We start from the raw sequence: 21,244 nt of genomic DNA, 5'->3' as shown, positions 1-21,244 counted from the left end.
AGTGACAATAAGATTAAAAAGTACAGGAAAGGTCAAGGTCTGGGACTATGCAGAAATTATAGCAGGAATTATGTGCAGCCAGTGCTTTATTCTCTGCATCCAAACCTTCTCCAAGGAAATGCAATCCAAAATAGAAAGATCTAAGAAAAAAAGAGAAGGACGAACAATGACACCCTACAGAGAAGGCAAACCCTACAGGAACAGATTTCAGTACCCCCTGTTCTCCATGGACGATGTCCCTGAGTGGCCTTGCCCCTTCTTCGTGATCCTGGTGCCACAGCACAGCCGGTGGCGTGATGGAAAGTCCAATAGGTAACAGCATTTACCCGCAGCCCATATACACCAGTGTGCAACTGTTGCAAAATCTTGGGCATCCATCTGACTTACAACAGTCAATAGGTTCCTTACACCTGATTCTGGCTCCTTCTCCAACCCTATTTAAAGATTCAGCTTCTCCATACTTCGCACATATTGTGTACACATCTTTTGCCTCGGCTTCAGGAATGACAGGCTCTCCAAGCCAGCCAATTAATGTTTCTCTCTCCCTTGTTGGCAGTGGAGAAGGGTGATGAAAAGTGGATCTTTTTACTACAGTTGAAGCATTTAAAAGTTTAACCAACTTTCAAAATTATATTATATCCCTATGCATCAACAATGCAGATATTATCTACATGCACATATGCTTCCCCCAAAACGTATACAAATTTTCTCCCCCAAACCTCAGGGTACTTTAGCTACTAATGAAGCACATAGAAGAAAGCACAATTAAGCAATGTAATACATGGCTTATTAGAAGCAAAACTAAATCTCTTATGCAGAACTGCTAAAAGAAGGTCTGGATCCTGCTCTGAGCTGCATGCAGAGATCTGCAAACCAGCATGGAGCTCTACAGAAACCATTGATGCTTTTTCCACGGAGAGTTGGGACCTCAGCTGGAAAGTCTTCAGCTGAACTTCCATGGAAATCAGCAGCCAATGTTGCTAGTGAAAGCGTCCAATTTAAGAGCATGCAACAACTATTTTTTGCAGAAAGAAACAAAGCCCTTTTGAGGTGGAACTGTCACAGACCAGTTCAGACCTAGCCCAACAGCCAGCTTCGAGGATGGGGAGCAGTGCCATAAGCCCCTCTCTCACCAATGGTATCTTCGAGGTTTTGTCATTGGTGAAAACCCTATGGTCTGTTGCTATGAGAAAATGCCAATGGCATCTGCAAAAAATACTTTAATTGCAAATTAATTTTGCACTTGGAGAGCAGAACAGTATGCATCATCCCACAGCTTTACTCTTTTAGCCTTTGGTCTGCATAAGAACAGCGCTGCGGCCTGTGCCCCAGCAAACCAATCCACCTCCCCCAGAGCATCTGGAGCAAAGCCTAACAACTAATGAGAATTTCCTACCCCCACCTCCAGCGAACATCCACGCCACTGAGCCACGGCCTCCTCCTCCAGCATAAACCCTATTGTAGCTCCTGCTTGCCAGTAACCATTTTGCCCACATGACCACATTTACGCTGTGCTCCGGGATTACCTGTTTTTCCTCTGACTGCTGCAATTTGCATGACTCATTTGCAACATGAAGTGCTAAATTGACTTCCTCTGCCTTTGTCTGAATATAAGCAATTATGACAGAATCTGAGGCTCGTGAAGGAAAGCCCTGCTTACACAATTACACCTGCGGCATAGCTGTCAATTCCCGTGGTTTGAGAAAGGCAGCAACAGCAGAAACTTCATCAGAGCATCCCGTTTGCTCCAAGACGTGGCTGCAGACATACCGCTGCATCAGGAGGGAAAGGATGAGCACAGAAATAGATTTTTAGCAGATTTTGACAGTATCTGGGATCACTGTGCTGGCAAAAGCCTGAATTCCCACGGCTGGGATCTCATTTCTTAACGCCAAGAACTGGGCTGTCGTCGGGTTAAGAGGAGCACCTCGCATCACTCCGCGGTGACTCCCCTGCTCACCTGGGAGAGCTGACAAGCTTCAGCAGGTGGGGAGCTCTTTCTCCTGGGTGGAAACTTCTCGCCATACCACATGCATTGAATAGCAGGGTGGATGGTGGGAATGAAAGAGGAAATGAGGAGAACAGAGGGAATTCAGCCTTTTGGAGTAAAGCCAAGGGAAGGAGGTTTATTCCATTACTCACATGCCTGTTAAATCCCATTCTGAACACTCCAGTGTGCACAGGCTGTGCATGCTGCGGTAAATTTTATTTAGAGTGGGAGGGACTGAAAATCCTATTCCTAATGGAAAAGAGGTGGATATATCAAATAGGGGAGTGGGGAAAAAAGGGGTGAGGCAACCTTATTTGTTTGGTGTGCCAGGCTAGGCAGTGAGAAGTCAGTCTACTTCAAATGCTCCATATTTCTTAAGGTCATACAAATTCATGCTCAGGATAACCCTCAGCATTCACCCTCCAGGAAAACAAACAAAAATACTTATATTTATACACACATGCATGTGTGTGTGTATTTACATCCCCCAAATTTTATTTTTTTTAAGCGTGTCTGAACCTGCAGCCAGATTCCCTTCCCAGATCCAGTGCCAATAGATATGCCTGTAAAAACATTCACTTTTGGTCAGCATTTGAAGTTCAAGTAGAGCACTGCTTATCCATCGGGTAACTGAGGGATGCTGAGGCTTATCATGGAATGACCTGCCCTGACCTCAGCAGATCACCCCACTGGGCAGAGCAGCTTCACCCTGCATCTCTGCCAGTGCTGGCTCCAATTAGCTCTCTGGCAAGCTACTGCTTTCTGCTACATACTATTTTTTTAACCATTTTTCAGCTATTTTGCAGCACTGCACCCTTTTCTGCGCATAGGCTGCTGTAGCTAGAAACTCTTGTTGCAAAGGTGTTCAGTGGTGGTGACAATGAGGGACTGATCCTGGCTTGGAAGTGCCTGGGTGCTGCCCCTTCACAAATGCCACAGATCAAACACAGGTTTTTTCCAAATAGATTTAAAAAAACCCCAAACCAACAGGGCTAACCAGAACCTAAGCATTTCTTTAGCCAGTGGAAGTGAGACAACCCAACAGACATGGACTTACTCTACAGCGGTTGTCTTTCCTCAGCTGTATCACAGCAGAAATAAGGGCCAGAACTTGTAATTTCCTCCTTACTCAAGATACACAAAAAAGTAATTTTATAGCAATGTGTAGAACTTGTGTAAATACAACTTAAGATTAATTTAATTATAAAAAGTTAAACAAGTCATTCCTGGCTTCTGTGGGGACCATTTGAAGCCCACAGGAGACAGCACCAAGAAAATGAGAAACCAAATCAATCGCTTTTTGAAGCATAAACTGGAGTGAAACAAGACACACAAGCATTATTCATTCAACACGAAGTGAAACATGCTTTTGTTTCTAATTACTACCTCCTCTGGATCACCTTGCTTTGGTTAATCTCAACATGCTTTACAGAGAGGAGGAAGCCACCACTGGGCCCCATTTCACAGTCCAGGCATCTGAAGCACGGAGAAGGGTCGGCCAAATTCACTGGCATGCCATGAGCAGGACTAGACCCAGAAGCTCGCTTCCTCGGCCCTTATCCAGTGCTCTTCCTCTACAGGACATGGTTCGTGCAGAATAATTTTATTTATGACAAAGGTACAAGCTTTTGCTCACTGCTTCTAAACTCCAAGCTAATGAGGTCCGTATTTCTAAAACACTCAAAGCAAACGAACCAGGAAAGGGAGTACCAGTGATGAATCTGCCATGAAATACCTGCAGGGGTGCTGTTGTAAGATAATAGCTAACATATATATATATATATATATATAAACCTAACAGCAAAGGATGAAGACTTACTACCCACACCATGTTGTGAGGGGCATTGCAAGCTGCATTTGGACACCCTTCCTCCTGCCCTGCAATGGGAATCAGCCTGAGAAACGAGTATCGAAATTTAGCCTTGAATTCAAACAGCAACATGCTTTTCAAAGAACAGCATGTACTGGAGGGTGATAGGTAGTGAGGCTGACAGCTCATCACCCAGCATTTCTCCATTGTATGTGGGTTTCTTTTTTAATAATAGACTCCCTGCAGCATTGCCTGCTGTACAATGCTTTAAGGGTAATAGTGAGACCCAAGGAGATTCTTAACCAATTGTTAATCACCAGTCAGTGTTTGGTATGCTCAGAAGAACTGAGCTCAGCTAAAACTAAGCTAAGAGTAACTTCCCCAATCAGTCACAGACTAATGATTTTCCTCTAAAAATGTTATGTATGGCCTGATGCTGCTAACAAGTCCCCTGGATCAATAGTCCTGGCAAATGAAATTGCCTGTTCAGAAAGCAATGGGCACCCAGCAGCAGGAGAAAGATGGCAGCTGCAGTACCTCTGAAACAATGAGTGCAAAGGAGCAGGATGCAGAACTTCAAGGACAAAACAAAGCCTTTTCCCCCCCACCTTCCAAGAAAAAGCACCACAGACCTTCTTCATTCAGGTACAGAGACCAAATTTTGTGAGAAAGAGCTGCTTCGTCATCCGCTGAGACCACGGTGGGGTTAGATTGTATGTTCTGGCGCTGAAAGTGGGCTCTACCTGGGAGAGCTGTTCTGTTACAGCGCTGCACACAGACTGCATGTGCAATGGGACAGACCAAAAAGACTGGGTAGGCAAAAAATAAACCTCTCCTTCCAATTTCCTTTTCTTGTGATAGTGAATGGTGGTGGGCAGCAAAGACAATCCTTGGGTTAAAAGCACCTGGGTAGACCTGAGGAACGAAGAGCGCCTTTTTTTTTCCTTCACTGCCTATTTCTTTTGCTATTTCAACTTCTTTAGCCCAAACCCAAGGCATTTCTGAAAATCCGCATCAGCCACAAATTTAGTTCAGGCCAGGGTGTTCTGCTTTTCATGGTACGCTGCCCTCCGCAACCTCTAAATCAGCCTTCTTTAAGAGGCCTTGAAAAGAAGGCACACCAAAGCCATCTGTCACGCTCCCATTTTCAGTTCAGTAAAGCTGGAACTATTACTTCCATCGCTAGTACCTCCTGTGGGGGGTAAGCTCTTGGTTGCTATTATATGGATGCATGGTACTCACATACGAGGTCCCTTTTCTAGTAGAAAACTGGCGTAATACAAATGTCTACACCATTTGTGAAGCCAGCTCTGCACAGGGTAATTTTCATGTCTGCAGTAGGCAATCCATCGCCAAGTTCCCTAGATGGCCAGCAAAGACACAACAAAGTCCCCAAACTGGAAGAAATGAGGTATTTACTTTTCCATGTCTACTCAAAGTAGCAAAAGGTCAACTCTGTCCCCTGGCTGGATGCTGCTTCTGGGCTGAGGGGCATAATGTTGACTGTTTGCGCAGGCAAACAGCAGCTTCTTCAGGGGTGAGTCCGGGTAAGGGAAGAAGCTGGGGGCAGGAGAGGACCCAACCCCTAAAAGCCAAAGAAGAAAGAGTTCTTTTAAGAATTCATTTTGGTTTTAGCAATTAGTCGCCCAGTGTAAAGTCAGTGCAGGGAAAGGCCTCACCTTCCAGAAGGGCTGTGGCCCATAGGAATGAGGCTCCAGCATGCTCTAGCAGACTGGTATCATGAGGCTGAAGGTAGTGCCCCCTTGAGCATCAGCCCTCCTGGATCCCGCATTTATAGAGGAAGAATTTAATATTAATGGGGCTGTATTGCATAGTTGCACTCAAGTGCCATTATCATTATTAAATGCCATCAGCCTTCACCTAATTTCCACCCGTTACTGACAGATGTAATTCTCCGCTAATCTCAAAAAAGGGAAGGGGCAGCCAGCTTCAGCAAAACTCCCCACTGTTGCTTTTAACCTTCTCTGTCTAGCAACGTGCTAAATGACTGGGGTTCTGCATGTTGAAGACAGACACATTGCACACGGTGCCGGACTTGGGAAAGCCAAAGGACCAGACCTTTTCCAACCATCAGGAAAGCAAACAAGTTGTACTTGCTTTTTCTACAGAAAATATTTATTTGCAAGAAATGAAAAGCGTAACATACTTAGCTACATACATATTTAGGCTACAAAAGCAGGTAGTCTGTTCTCTTGTAGAATCAAGCAGACGATTTTTAAAAGGAAAAACAGCAATTTCTTTCCACCCAATGGACATGTTTGCAGTGTGAACAATCAAGTGGGACCGTATCCAGATGACAGCACTTGTACAAAAATAGAGAGGCCATTGAACACACAGACATGGAGTTAAACAGACTTATGGCAAAAGAACAGAGATATCTGCAGTCAGAAGAGGCTCCAATGCAGTTTACCAAGGAGTTTAGGGGGGTGTGCTTTTGCACTAGCATCACTGTCCTTTTCATCTTAGTTTTAAGTGTTTGCGCAAACCCATACTGTATCCACATGAACAGAGGGAAAGGGAAAGATCAGCTGAAATGCCTCAGGGGTGTCACACACAGAGTGACTCAGAGTCACAAGGTATTGTTTTGCATGGCCCAAGGCAATGGCTTTGTCCCTGGATATGTATTTCTCTTCAAGAGGGTAACACCAGGTAATTCACTCTTGGAAGGCTCAGGGAATCTCAGGGAAACTGTGATGTACTGATTATCACAGCATAGCCCTCTGAGAGGAAACTGCTTCCCCTCGCTGGCATTTCACTGCACCCCTGGGGTGGTTAGGGCAGCAGAGCTCCGGGGGCAGGGGTCGATCCCTAGGTCCTCTCTCAGAAGATCAGCTCAACAATTTGTGTTCCTTGAGCTGTCAGCTCCCAAAGGCCAATTTTTAAGGCTAGCTTACACAATTTAAAATAAAAAAAGCATTCAAAGACATAATTCTGCAGAACAAAAATGACATCCAAAGATACAATAAAGCCTAAAGTAATCATTTTTCTGTACCAAGCCAGAGCTGTCCTACAGAAAGGCCAGACAGTCTATGCACACACACAAAATAACACAGTGCAACAACTTTCAGTCGAAAATTGCTAACAGGACAGACTTCAGACAGCAATTCACACCACAGTTTTATGAGTGCTCGGTGACATGGGAATGTGAACAGGTTTCAGAGAGAAACGCCTGGACTTTCTGTTGCACCAAGTGGAATGTTACCTGTGTGTTCAGGTAGATGCCTTTACTTAGCAATGCTTACTACAGTAAAAAAAACAACTCTGCATTTTTGGGTTTAATTGCTCACCATGCACACATGCACAGATACACATACGGTCACACTCGTTCCAGCTAACTATACAAATGAAGAAAGCAAGACGCCATTACATCAGCACCATTGAATTAAAATCTGATATGGCAAAGTCAGATACAAGCAGAGTTCTGTTAAAATAAATTGATTACTTGCCTCTGCTTCCCCCTCTCTCTCTCCCTTAATTACGAGCTGCTAAAGTTCAAAAAGATTTTTACCTGCTTGTTGGAAGAGAAAATGGCATATACCATAAAGGTCAGATATGCATAAACAGGACTGCACAGTATTAAAGAGCAAGGGGAAGAGTAAAGCTAAAACAAGGGCAGAACTAATGAAAAAGACTATCACTGCTGATTTATGGAATCAAGAACTAGAAGTTTTCCCTGTGATGTCAGGAGTCCCTTCACCTGGCGCTTCTTTCATCTCTTCTGTAGGCTAGGTCTACAAATCCAGCTTTCCCATGCTTTGTTCTCACCTATTCAGTTCCAACTCTTGAAGGAAGAGTATGGAGATGGGCTTTAGGGAAGAGAAGAGACTACTGGTAATAAAGAATATCTGAACTCCATGAGAGTTTCCTGCAAGATGCACTCTTTTCTACATAGGAAGTCAATTCATATATATACCTTGGTAAAGCAGAAAACTACAAAAGCGAATGGCAATTTCCCTCTCAATCCTGGAGTCTCCAACAGGTGCTGATCACCTAAGCAATGCAGTACTGACAGGGATCACACTCTCAACATATCCCTGGATGCCCACTGCCATTTTATTGGCCATGAAAAAGCTATGATATCCTGGTCCATTGATTGAATCCTTACATCTTAGGTGTAAAAACCTTAACATGTAAGCCAGTTCATTCACCTTTGCAACCCCCAAAGTTGTTTATCCTTAACACTATAGTGCAAAGCAGCAACATGTCATAGCACTACACTACTTATATAGGCTAGTATAACTTTTGTAGTTACAAAGTACTGACCTACCATTTCACCTTCAGAATACAAAATGTTCCCTTTCTAATTAGTGACTTGGAAAAAGAAATATTTTAGTCACCAAGAGTATAAAAATACTCCGTATACTTCTGTTCTTAGCTGCGTGGGTTTTGTACAATGGCCTCTTGGCATTAACTAGAATCTAGAGCCCAAATACTCAGTGGAAATCCCTCCCAACGTAGCAATTAGTATCATTCATTTACTTGACCTACATTCTAAATGCGTCTAGACAGAATTCACCACTGATAGTTTGGGAGGATGGGAGTGGAGAGGTGGGTTGGTTTCTTTAGCAGGAAGAAAAAAACAAAAGAAGAAAAGTTTTTAGATTCATTTTCAGTCCTGCATTAGAAAAATCAAGAATACATTGAGATTCATTGTTACACAGAGAGATGTGGAAGTGTCCCCTGCCAGTATAAATCAGACCTGCAGCCTCCAAAAGCGGTAAGTGAGAAGCATGCTGCATCGTATCAGCTGGGATCTGGCCTAAGAACCTCAGCCTAATCCATTATTAGTCTGTGCTGCTGAAAAACATTGAATGGTACAGATGAAATAAGAGAAATGCAGCAAAGAACTATAAATAGCCTGGGGAAAAAAAAAACCAACATTATCTACACACTGGTAACAAGGTTAGAACTGTCACATGCCCTGTGCTTGATACTTTTTAAATATATATATATAAAAAATAATGCCCTACATTCCTTCGTAGCTTATCTCCCTAGAAGCAAAGACCCGACAGATCTAGACATGCTTTAAAGCTATAGGCCAAAAGGTAAGTTTACTAGTGTGTATAAAATTGTGCTGACAAGCAGCATAATGTTACAGCTGAAGACTCTAAGGATCACTTAAGTCCTTTAGTGGAAATGGAAATTAAGTAGCACATAAGGCCTTTGCCTACCCTGTCCACACACGCACATTATTCTACCTCACCAAGTCACTGATCACTGGAAAAAGGATACTGGCAGAAGGCTAAGACCTCAAGTAATACAGCTGAGCTAATTAAAAGCACTTACACTGGCATCCTCCCTCTCCCTGAATACGCCTTACTACTCCTTCCCTATGCCCTTAACACAGAGCACATACAGCTGCCTCTCCATGTGGTCTGCAGTGCATCAACATACACACTGGGGTCACCCCTGGACTGCGGAGGCTGGCAGTGCAATTGCACGTGTGCTGTCTGCTCTGACCCCTGCTAGTGCGGTACACGGGCATAAACTGCCACTGGAGACAGTGAGGTCCTTGTTGCAAAACAGTCTGGGGGTAGGTGATGACAGGAGACTCTTTGGCCCCTAGTATCTAGCAGAGAAACTTAGTTCTATTAAGGCCCCTGAAGAAAAATGATCACAAACATACCAAAATAAAGCAAAGTTTTTCCTTATTATAAAGAAATAATATTTAATACAATAAATCCCCAAGCAATGTGTGTGCTAGGTCAAGAGATTCCCCAAAAGAGTACCTAAAAACAACTTTAAGGATTACACAAATCAAGATTATAGACATAGATTATCAAACAGTTACAAGAAAATTGGTATGGCCATACTAGCTTGGATGAATTAGTTGAGGCCTGACCCAGGCCATGGCCAGTTTAAAATGCTCCAGATGAAAACATGACTATCTCCCAATCAGATCTGAACCATCATGTCCAAATTAAGTAAACAAAACGGCAAAGCTTTAATGGTGACTGGTGCAGTAGGTTCTGCAGAGGGAGGGTTGTTCGGGTTTTGCAAAATCGTCTGTCCTTTAAGTATTGAGAAGTAATTCAATTCTGGGTTTAATACTGTGAAGTCAGCTGTATCTGCAATGGGAGGTGATCCGTTTCACTGGTAATGGGCATGAGCTCAGGCAGAGCGGCCTCCCACCTATACACAGTGCAAACTGCAGACTAATAAGAGCAGTGTTGTGCTCCACAGCTTGGGGCCTCTTTTGCAGAAGACTTAACCATTCAGTTGCCCTCAGAGGTGGAAAACCATGGATGCTCTGAAAAAAAAGACCATTTAAGGAATTTTCTAAGCTATGACCTTGCCCACTTACACTGACCAGCCATACGGTAATGGAAGGGTGTGTCTCAACTTTCTGCTGTCACTTTGCTGGCCTCACGTGGCTAAGCAATGCCGCCATCTCCTGTGGCACCCACCAGTGTTCATTATTTATGTGAAGCCTTAAATCGTTAAAAAAAACCCCACAACATACAAAAGTTCTTGGTGGATACTGGAATGATTCAGAGGACCCCACATGGTCACTGTGAAGGGAAAGAGACTTTAGGGAGGAGACCGACCCATGCCATGGAGGGAACACTTGCAAAACAGATTACAACAGCATTTCTCCTCTCATTGCCACCAAAGGTAAAATAATAAAAAGGCACTTGCATAGAAGAATAGGGCATTACCTAGAAAGCACGTCTCTACACCAAAACTCATTACTATCTCATGGAGTCAGGCACATGTTTCACTGTCACTAATGTGAAACTCATTCTTAAAATAGCACAGTGGGGACTGATCCACAGACCCCTGTAATTCACTGAATTCTTTCCATTCATTTCACTGAGTTTTGAGTCAGGCCTGAGGGCAGCAAATAGGGTACCGAAGGAAGAAAGTCTAAGGAGAATAAAGAACAAGAAAGGAGCTGGTGTGGCAACTGCTGTAATAAAATACAAATCCAATATTTTACAAAATAGAATACTTGCAGGAAATACCTACTGTACATGGTAAAAAAATCACTTGTAAGGCTAGGTTAATTTTTCCCTTATTTATTATTAGGAAAAAAATTAAAGAAAAAAGAGCTTCAAAATTCTTTATTCTTTTTCTAAATTGACTTCTTCTGGTAAACTGTAAAGTAGCTATGCTAGCTTGCTGAATTCAGATTTTCACATTAAATCCATCCTCAATGGAGTCTGAGTGCCCTTTCGCAGTAACCAGTTAAAACCCTGCTCAAATCCTGGGGTAGGTATGACTGTGCCACTGCAAGGACAAACTGCATGAAGCACAGCTTGGGCAAAGTCAGGACCAGGGTACTGAGAAAGGGAGAACCCTTAAAGGCAACAGCTACATGGGACAAGGAGGAAACAAAGCAGGGAGAAGAGTACTGGACCAGGGTCAGACCTGAATACTGATCCTGGCTTTTCCACTGAACTTGGGCCAGTCACTTCACCTCCCTATGTGCCCATCTCATCCCTCTTCTGCCTTGTCTCCTGCCTACATACTCAACTCCTCAGGTTAGAGGCTGTCTTGCCATACAATTAACACAGTATCTACCACATCCAGGCCTGAACTGTGCCAAGCTGGGGCTACCTATACCCCTGTCTTTCCAGCTAAGCAGTTGGTCTAAGACCACATCTCTGGAAAAGGAGGTAAGAGGAAGATAAGACACATGGCTTTATTTTAGGGCTATTCAAGTTTGGGGGGAGGGAATGGGTGTTCAGATATTTGTGTGTCTGATTTCGGAGTTTGCCCAGACCATCTGCAGGGTTAGGGAAGCTCAGTTCTCTTCATTGCGACTGCCTGAACAAAATTTTGCAAAGCTAATAAATACTATTTACAACAGTAACAGGAAGATGGCAAGGAAAGAAAACACAGGACAATCTGAGACCAGGTCTACATAAGGAATTCCATCAATGCATCTAGAAGCCAATAAATTAAATCCATATGGTCCTCTCAGGAGGCACTTCTGGTTTAAGCCTTCCATTGATTTAGTTTGTTGGGAAGGAACTGATTTAAGCTAAACAGATCTGCCTTAAGCAGACTAAAGGACATCCATCCAAAACATTGCATAAATTTAACAAAACCTGCTTTCTAAACAGATTTAGTTAAACTAGTGTAAGTCTCCCACACAAAGTGTGACAAGACAGGAACTGATCTTTGCTTGAATTCCGCAAGGGTGGAAGCAGTAGGGAAGCCTACCAGGACTGCTTTCAACCCAGAGATAAACCTACCCCACTAAATGGTAGAGGCTGGAGGGGAGAAGAGAAAGAGCTAGGGGAGGACAATTCAGCAGCAACGTTGCCCACCCCTCTCCTGTCTGTGCTGTTAACTCAGCAGTATCAGGGCCCTTTCTTGTCCCTTCAGAAGCAGGCTACACACATGCTTCTCAATCCCCCCAAAAGGCTCAAGTGCTGTAGACCAGTAGGCACGGAGCTGTGGCTAGATTCTGAGCAGCATCATGCTGCTTCTCCTCTTTCAACTACCTTCTCCCAAGAAACCTATCACCCACATGCTCCCATTGGTTTTGGGTATTTCACTCTTCTACAGAATGTCTTTGTGCTCAGATTAGGAGGTGTGCATGCACACACCCACCAGTCACCAGCACACTGTTGGCATCATCTGCCATCATAATTCAATCCTGCCCTTGCAATATTAGACAGGAAAGGAATAAAAGCAAAGACAGGGACTGTGTGTGAAGTAAGGAAGGGAGTTACAAAGACAAAAGATCCCATCTGCAGTCACAGCCTCACCAGTCAATGCAGAAGTTGAACTCCCTCTCTTTTGTGCTTTGGTTCACTGAGGATGACAAGTCAGGGGGCTTTGGTTGAAAATATGTGGGAAAGAGGGAAGTCAAGAAAAAAGGCCTTTTTTTTATTTTTAAGAGGTGGCATTGACTCTTCTATCTATTTCAATTATCTTCAGTGTTTCATTTCCTTCTAGTTCGGAGTTGACTCTGTAAGGAACAAAGAAACCAAAACAACAAAGGTTAATGCTAATAATTAGTCATTTTTAAAAGCACATATCCTGCTTGAATTGGCTAATGCTAAAAAGGCACTCAGTATTTACCAGGTACTTGTCAGTTGGAGTACGTAACACACTGAATTAGTCATCTCTTTGGCTCTAGGTATAACTTTGACACAAGTGCTCGGAAGGCATGCTTGGGGTGACATGGCTCATCCTAGCCCTCAGAATAGCATGCTTCCGAAAAAAATCCCTCTCTCCACTGTTTGGTGTGCTTGCTACTGCTTGTTAGCAGAGACCAAGACCTGGGCTAACAGGACAGTGGCAGGACAAGAAAAGGTATAGTGGAAAGAAAACTGCACACACATATTTAAACCACTGAATCTCTCTCTTTTCAGAGGCCCCAAAAACTTACCTTTATGCTAAAAAATAAAAAATAAAATGATGAAGGAACTCTGTGTTAAGTAGTTCAGATAACTTTACAAGCCTGTCTCTTAAGACTGAGTCCTGCGAACTTCCCACAGTAATGCTTTAGTAAGATCACTGCTGCGAGAAGCTCCAGCTCTTCACACCCTAACCTCATAGAAAGCCCAGTGAGTCACAGCCTCACACTTCCACCCAACTGGCAAAAGCTTATTCCTTTAGGAGACACAGAAGTGCTTAAAGAAGTGGGTAGGCACAACTAACAGGCTTACAGGGGTTAGGTTTCTGGCAGAAGCACTGAGTTCGGTAGCTGTATTACTACAATATTGTTGCAACCACTTCTCCAGAATAACAATAACTTTGTTTATAAGCTCTCCAGATAGAGACCAAACTCATACTTCATGTTTCACAGTGCCCAGCATAGCTGAGCCCCTAGACTTACTGCCCGTCTCCAGGCACAAATGACAGTGATGTTGAACACCAGCACGACAAGCAGCTCACCCTGCACTCACCTGTGCTGCTGCAGGCCCAGCAGCACCGATTTCTCTAGCCTCGTCTCGTTGGCTATTGTGAACTGCATGATATCATCCTGCTGTGTCCCCGCCATGGCTTCCAGGGACAGTGTCGTGTACTTGGAAGTGTCTCCTTGCCTGTCATTGTGATCTGCAAAGGAGATCGAGCTTGATGACTCCTCCAGCTGGTGAGGCTCTTCATAAATTAGCAGACTCCTTGACCTCACTGTATACAAAGACAGAAGGCAAAAAGAGATGAGAAACAGGCAGGTCAGAGAACAGCCCTGGTCATTTCAGGAAATAGAAACTGTCAGAGCAGAACTAAAGCTGCAAAGGTCTTTTCTTTTCCTAGTGATTAACTGGAAATTTGATAGCTGATGAAAGACACCACAGCGATGGTCCAGGGCAGGGATCAAAAAGCTCTGAATTATTCACAAAACAAGAACAAAATGAAGCAATCACTTTGATAATATATGTTGAAAGCAATTGGTTCATTACAGGTACATAATACTAACAGTTTCCCACTCAGTCCTTGGACTTTTTGTGGACACTGGCAAAGGAAACTGCAGCTGATAATCAGTTGCACATTATAACAGTATGAACATTTGCTACCAAGTAGAAATCCTGCTACCTCTTACAGACCACTAGCTTTAGTTTCATAAACAGAAACAAAACTGCTATAAACAGAAGCACCAAGCAGGCTAGTGAGGAAAAGGTTTTGCCCATGTTTCTGAAGTCTGCTGCCATCAGCATAGCTTGCCAAACTATCCTTTGACAAACACAGGTATACCAAGGAATGGCCAGCTAAGGACCGAGAGGTGCTTGAGGAGGAGGTTGGGGGTGAGGGTGGAAAACAAGTGCTGAAGCACAACAAAGCAAGGAGCAAGACTGGGATAGCTGTCACTTACCAATGGCGTCTGTGTAGGACTCTGGAGAGGAATGCTGCCTGGGCAACACCATCTTTGTAGCAGAAGGATACGGCCCATAGCTCTGAGAGAAGCTGCCAAAAACTACTGCAAAGCACAGCACCACCATCTGGCAACGGGAGGATGCAGAAGAGGTAAGTGCACTAACTCCTGACCCACTTGCGCACATCACAACTAAGAGTCAACACAAGGTAGATCAGATACTTTTTCAAAACAGATCATTTGAGGCTATTTTCATCACTACATACGGTGTCTATTAGCAAAGGCACATATACAATAACATTTCAGTGTTTTAAAGGGCAGATTTCAACGCTGGAGTTTGTTTTCAATGTCTGCCACCATTTTGGCCTGTCGCCTTATTTACTCCCAAAGTTGAAAAGCAGACACAGTCACCATGTGTGTTTTACAGATACTGTCGGGAATTTCCAAGGTTATTTCTGCTGCTGGCCCCAGTCTTCCTTCAAAGTGACAGAGAGGCTAGCAGACTAGGAGAACAGCTTAGGCCTTGAAAATAATTTTCATCAATTTATAGCACTGATATAAAGGGAACTTGCTGGCTGAGTGTAAGGAGGGAAAAGGGCAAAGTTCCATTCTAATCCTTTTCTTATCCTGACTACTATTACTGAAATAGGACAGAGGTAGATTTACAGCCTTAGTCATATTTTTATTTGGATGGGCAAGTTTATTTTTACTGGTATCAAAAGAACCAAGCATCAAAGGTCACCCTCGTTTTCATTTTACAATCCTCGACACTATTTCTCACATACAATATTGTAGGAAATAATAAAACAGGTCTCTCAGAGGAGCAGTGCTCCTTCTTTCATCACTGCAGCACCCAATCAAAAGCACAGGTCCAGAATTTAATGCCTTCCCACAACCATTAATCTTCATCATCCGTGAGTCTCACCTACCTCAAAATTAATTGTCAAATTATGAAGAGAAGTTTCCCAAGCTGAGAATTTGCAAGTGAGGGGCTTTGCAGAACAAGGGATGTGCCTTTGAGCAGTGGACAGAGATTCTCATTACCCTACAATTCCCAGCTTTAGGGACACTCACCATAAGACAGGTCCCTGTCTGTGTGCTAGCTGCCTTACATGAACGGGACACTTTCCCAGCAACCATGGCCTGGAGTCTCTGCAACTGCTGCAGAAGTGTTCTGGAAAGCAAAGACAACAGACAAGCATCAAATGCACTGATCTACTTGCTAGTTAAACAGCTTTTTGCTTCAAATTCCACACCTGGCAATAATACAGCATTTATGACAAGGTACAGATCACTAAAATCCTCCCCTTGAAGTTAGTAGCAAGGAATGGTTTTAGTTTTACAAGATTTTTACTTGTATGAGCACTGGACCTTTCAAAAAGATCTGCCTTTCTCTCAACTGATGTCTCTGAACAATTACTTCTTCAGCACTTTCAGAAGAGTCTTATAAATAAATATGTTTTCGGTGTTTCCACAAGAAATGAATCTGGTAAACATATGAACAACTAAAACTGCTCTATACGCAGGTGACGTCATGTGTATATGACCTGGTTCTATGTCATGAATTCATCAGGGGTTTTGCCAATATTTGAAAAGGTGCAGGAGCAAGTTTTTGTAACTGCTCTAATTGGTGAGAGAGGTATACGGCTACCTCCTTTTTCTGAAAAGCTGCTTTACAGTGGTTTGGACCACATGCTGGACCACTTCCAAAGAGAAGGTCTTAAAGCCAGACATAGTCACAGACTCCATTTTTCAAATCCATTTATTAAATAAAGCACTTTATTGCTATTTGCTAAATCCTCCAGGAGCTGACAAAAATCACAGATGCTTGAAGTAGCTATTCTGTGTCTTTCAGATGTCCCAACCTCAATGGCAGTTCTTTTGTAGTTGGCTGCAGTCAACAGTCCCAGATCAAGAAAATATTCTTCTGTCTTTCTGGCCATTTTTATTCTGCTGTGTCATCATATATTACTACAGTCAGAATACTAGTTACTTAAATGGGAAATTATCTCAAAGAATGATTGATACAGGGTTTTCATAGCAGTTTTAATTTTGTTCTCATTAAAGCTTTTTAACAGACAAGGAGTAACCCAAATGTCTGTCCTTGACACAATACAAATATAATACAATTTTGCATCAAGATCTTAACTTTGCTGTTTGTTTCCAATTTTACTTTTTACTTCTACTGTAAATCTCACAATCTATTGCAGAGGGTAACGCCCACAAAACTCCAGGCAACAGCTTTGGAAGCTGTGATGTCAAACGGTAAAGTAAGAAGCAAGGTCAGGATGTCAGAGAAAATAGACGGATTATTTTAAGATCAAACTGGCTAAAAGCTAATTGTAGGACAGACCCAGAGGTACCTTCACAGCTCAATATACACTTGTCTGCCTATTATTATAGATTTTTTTAATCATCAATGCTCATTGCTAATTAGGGTCTAATGAATTCAAGGACTTCAGGAATGCATTATGAAATGAGCACAAGCATGCTCACAGCGCAGATTTATCTGGGCCAGCAGATCTTTCTCAACTTATTAAGGAAGGATGTCTTGCATGCTCTTGAGAGCATGGTTTATTCTGCAACTCGGTATTTAAAAAAAGACAGTGATTTGTCTAATTCAGTCCTTTATTCACTATTAGAGAGACCACAGACAAATTAAGAGATGAAAACACTGTAAAAAAAAAAAGTCATGTAAATGAGACCATCATAATTCCCTGCTCCCTTCTGCATCTCTCCCCAGTTCCTCCTCACATCCACTACATGGCATAGGTTTCACAGAGACTCGTGTACATGGTATACATCATTTTCCAGCACAGATCGTGCTGCATAGAGTATTCCCACCATATGCCACCAACTATGTTATATAGCCATGCCTTTTTAACCCTGCAATTTCTGTGTTATTATAGAAGACTAAATCTTTCCCGTTTCAGGCCTGAGTCACTGGGCTCGACATAGAGGAACTCTGCAGAGTGAGGAGGAAGGACCTCTCCTCCTCCCCAGCTCGGGGGCTGGCAGCAGCAGCAGCCTTGAAATGCTGATCATTCTTGCCACTTTTTGTGGAGGCGTCAGTGAGAAAACAGCTAATGGCTGGTGAGGAAATCAACAGAGAAGAGGCAATTCTCCTCATTTTGCTCATCTCTGCCTTTTTGTGTCGAATTTAAAAAAACTTCTGGGCAGAGTGGGCCCAGACAGCTGATTCCAAAACACTCTTCTTGGAGAGTATAATTTGGCAGGTATTCTGAGGTCTCCTATACACAGAAGACTCATCCCCCATCTTATTTACCAACTACCTTCATATAAAACGTCTTTCTCCCCCAAGTAATTTATCTGTTTGAGCAGAACTACTGTCATCTTCTCAACAGACAAGGACTCAGTGTTGGGAGCTGACAGGCTACAGGTGCATTTTCAAACTAAGAGCAAGAGCCCAGGCAAGAGTAAGAAACAAGTTTGTTCAGAGATTATAACAGTTTACCCTGACACTGCCGAAATGGGGCACTCCTTGGTGTTTTTTATTCTCTATTTGAATCTGGAATGGTGGAAGACTGGATTCCAAGGTCAAAAGATCTTTTTTCCCATGCAAAACCTGTCTTCATTGTTACTGGACAGCTGCAGGTATGATCTGGACTCAGACAGGGAAAAGGAGCAGCTCTCTGCTTTGTAGAACAGGGACTTCCATTAAACTACAATGCTCCCTCTAAATAGCAGCAGGAAGACCATGAATGCTTTTAGTGAAACACACTGCCTATGGCTAAGTCCTAACAGGAGAAAATACAATCCCAAGACAGCCGTGCATAAGGGGGTTTGCACCCACAGGGATTATTTTCACTGTGTCTGACACATTTCCCAGTGATATTCAATTAGAGGGTCACCTCCGTAGGAGGTGTGAACCTGCTTTCACGCTTTTCTCTGCCAATGGAAGCACCTCATAGGAAAGCTGTAAAGTGACTGAAGACTCCTGCTCTCCCTTCCACACAGTGACAGGAAATTCACTGCCTGTGATGCCTTGTTTTTGTGTGCACATTCACGTATTCATCTTTAGAAAAGCCCCTTTCACCACCAAAGTAAGGAACAAGCCAAGGCTTCCCCTCTGCTTCCAGTGACACTTTGATTAAGGAGAGAAAATATGTCACTCCAGGACCTAGCCACCTGGGAGGCTTCCTCAAGTCAATGTTTATGTTTAAAATCCAACATCAATTCAAAGAAAAAAAGACAGCTTCTAAGGGACACCAAACACTGTTTATTTTGATCAATATTTTCCGGAAAATGTATCTACTTTGTCAGGAATAAAACCTGATTTTGATAAGGAGAGAGAAAAATTGTTCTGTCTTCCAACTCTACGCACAGATTCCTTCGCTGCCTGTCCTATTTGTAGGAAAGAGAGCAAATCCCAAAGTAAGGTTTTCACTGAAAGACCAGAATATCTCAAAGCAGGAAAAAATCCACAATTTTTCCTCATTTGAATTACAAAGAAAAAATCCAGCAGTTTTTCATCAAAGATGTTCCAGCATAAAAAACACTGTCCTGCTCCAGGGAGCCGCCCCAGGGCTGCCACGCTTTGTCAACTATTATAACCGTGATCTGAAATGAAGTGCAAGATATCTTATTGCAACTTAAATCTAGATCCTTCACTCCTTGAAAATTACTTGGTAAAATGACTTTAGCAGCCTCAAACAAAGGAACAGCCAAGCAAATCAGTGAAGTCTGGCAGCTTTGGTACAGATAAACCCTTGGTGGGTCAGACTGTTACACAACTTGACCTTTAGATGACTGGGAGTTGTAACAACAGCGTGAGCAGGAGCATGAGAAATGGAAGAACATCCCAATTGTATTTAGAAAGCCATTGCCTTTAAGGTGCCTGTCAGAGTGGAAACCTACACGACTTGCTAGTCATTACTCCATGGGAGCAACTCTAGTAGCTACCTGCACGCAGTGTATGTGTGTGACACTCTCAACCATATGCTAATTGGATCTTATGTCTATCATTTCTCCAGGAAAAGTGATCATCGATATATTTATAAATACAAACTCAACAGAAGTGAAAAGCAAAAGTACTTCTCACATGTCATACACAGTACCAGATGTTTCAATACTGCCTATAAGCCCAAATAGCCACGGCTCCCAGCTAGACAATGCTGGTATCAGAGACTGTATTCAACCCCCTGGATCACTGGCAGTTTCTGCCTTTGGTCCCAGTGCCAAAACACGAGCGGATCAAGCTTTCTCAGTGACTAGGACAAGTCAGTTCAACTCTTGGTGCCAGCCTCTTCTCACACCCTTTGCCTTCTCAGCCAGCAGTGCCCCACATGTGCAGATGCTACTCAAACCAATGAGAGCCTGGCTCACTTGTGGCTACAAGACATAACAGATATGCATGAAATATTGTGCTTCCTTAGTTTTGAGAAAACTGCCTAGAAAGGAACTTGGATGGGTTTCTTTTAAGGGACTGAGTCACATAAATTAGGAGAGGAAACATATGCTAGCGTTCTAATACTAAAGATGCCAAAAATGCTGCAGTCACCCACTCAGAGTATTAAGAATTAAAAACTCCCCTGCATCTTGATCCCCGCCTCCTGCCTTGCCTTTTAAGATGCATGAATGTCAAGGGAGATGCTTCTGTATGCAAATTTTTTGACCACACTTGCACCTTTTACATTACATCTTTTCAGATCCAGAATTTCAGGCTAAGGCAGGCTCTCAGGGAAGACTCTTCTACATTTTTTCATGTTACTGAGAATAATGTAGGAAGATTTTTACCAGAAGAAATTCTAGTGTTTCCATGGTTTGGAGCCAGATCTTGAAATGCAAACAGGGTTTCCCTAAGTCTTAGGTATGTATCTGTGCAAATGTGTTCTATATATAGAATAACATGCTCTAAAAAACTGATTGCACATACTGAAAGGAAACTCTACTGTTCAATAGTTGTATGTTTTGGAAATTGCCCTTCAGTTCCTCTCAACTCCAGCCAGACTATAAAAACATGATACCGACTGACAGCACATACATGTGCATGAACTTTTAGGTAAGCAACTATAGCCTAGTTCTCCAACAAGGTAAAAAACCAGCTTTGTCTTCATCTACACTTGAATGCATTAACATTTTTACATGTAATCACAGCTCTTACTTTCCTGCTATCTTTCTTCCACTCTTACAATTTTTCACAACAAAAGAACAGCTCTAATGTTTGTTTTTCTACTTTTAGATAATACTTTCAACAACATCTTCATTTTTTACTGCATTAAAAGCTGCAACTGAAGTCAACTGGGGCTCTGCTTTGGGCATATTAAATAAGATAGATGTATGTATGGCTGTGTGCTAGGTACTTTGAGAAATAAAGCCCTAACTATATAAATTTGGGCATCCAAGAATAAATTGACACTGGATAATTTTGACCATCACTGCTTTGGACTTTGATTCCTGACTGTAGATAGGACATGGAAGTACCAGCTATAGGATGCTATGAAGACAAGTTCTGAAACATTTGAACATTTTCTGGATGCCACATCAAGGCTTTGTTCAAATACCAATGAGGAAGTCAGACATTTTGAATTCACCGTAGGGAGTGGATAATGTACATTAAACAAGGGCCTGGAACCATTCTCTGAATGAGATAGTTGCACAATTATACACTAAATAAGAAAAGTGGTTC

At 42.7% G+C, this 21,244-nt stretch overlaps 1 protein-coding gene across 2 annotated transcripts in view; it reads right to left on the bottom strand.

The window, feature by feature from the left end:
* Positions 1-5,914: 5,914 nt before the first annotated feature.
* Positions 5,915-21,244, bottom strand: part of CREB3L2 (cAMP responsive element binding protein 3 like 2) — an 83,675-nt gene continuing 68,345 nt past the window's right edge. For both annotated transcript variants that reach the window (XM_074826015.1, XM_074826016.1), the window contains exons 9-12: positions 15,670-15,769; positions 14,596-14,722; positions 13,688-13,913; positions 5,915-12,744 (exon numbers count right to left, since the gene is read on the bottom strand). In XM_074826015.1, coding sequence (XP_074682116.1) covers positions 12,669-12,744; positions 13,688-13,913; positions 14,596-14,722; positions 15,670-15,769 — 529 coding nt within the window. In that variant the 3' untranslated portion in view covers positions 5,915-12,668. The remainder of the gene's footprint in view (positions 12,745-13,687; positions 13,914-14,595; positions 14,723-15,669; positions 15,770-21,244) is intronic.

This window comes from Strix aluco, chromosome 5 (assembly GCF_031877795.1).
Source record: "Strix aluco isolate bStrAlu1 chromosome 5, bStrAlu1.hap1, whole genome shotgun sequence".
NCBI lineage: Eukaryota > Metazoa > Chordata > Aves > Strigiformes > Strigidae > Strix > Strix aluco.
Note: the sequence above shows the minus strand (reverse complement) of the source record. Positions and strands in the feature narration are given on the sequence as shown.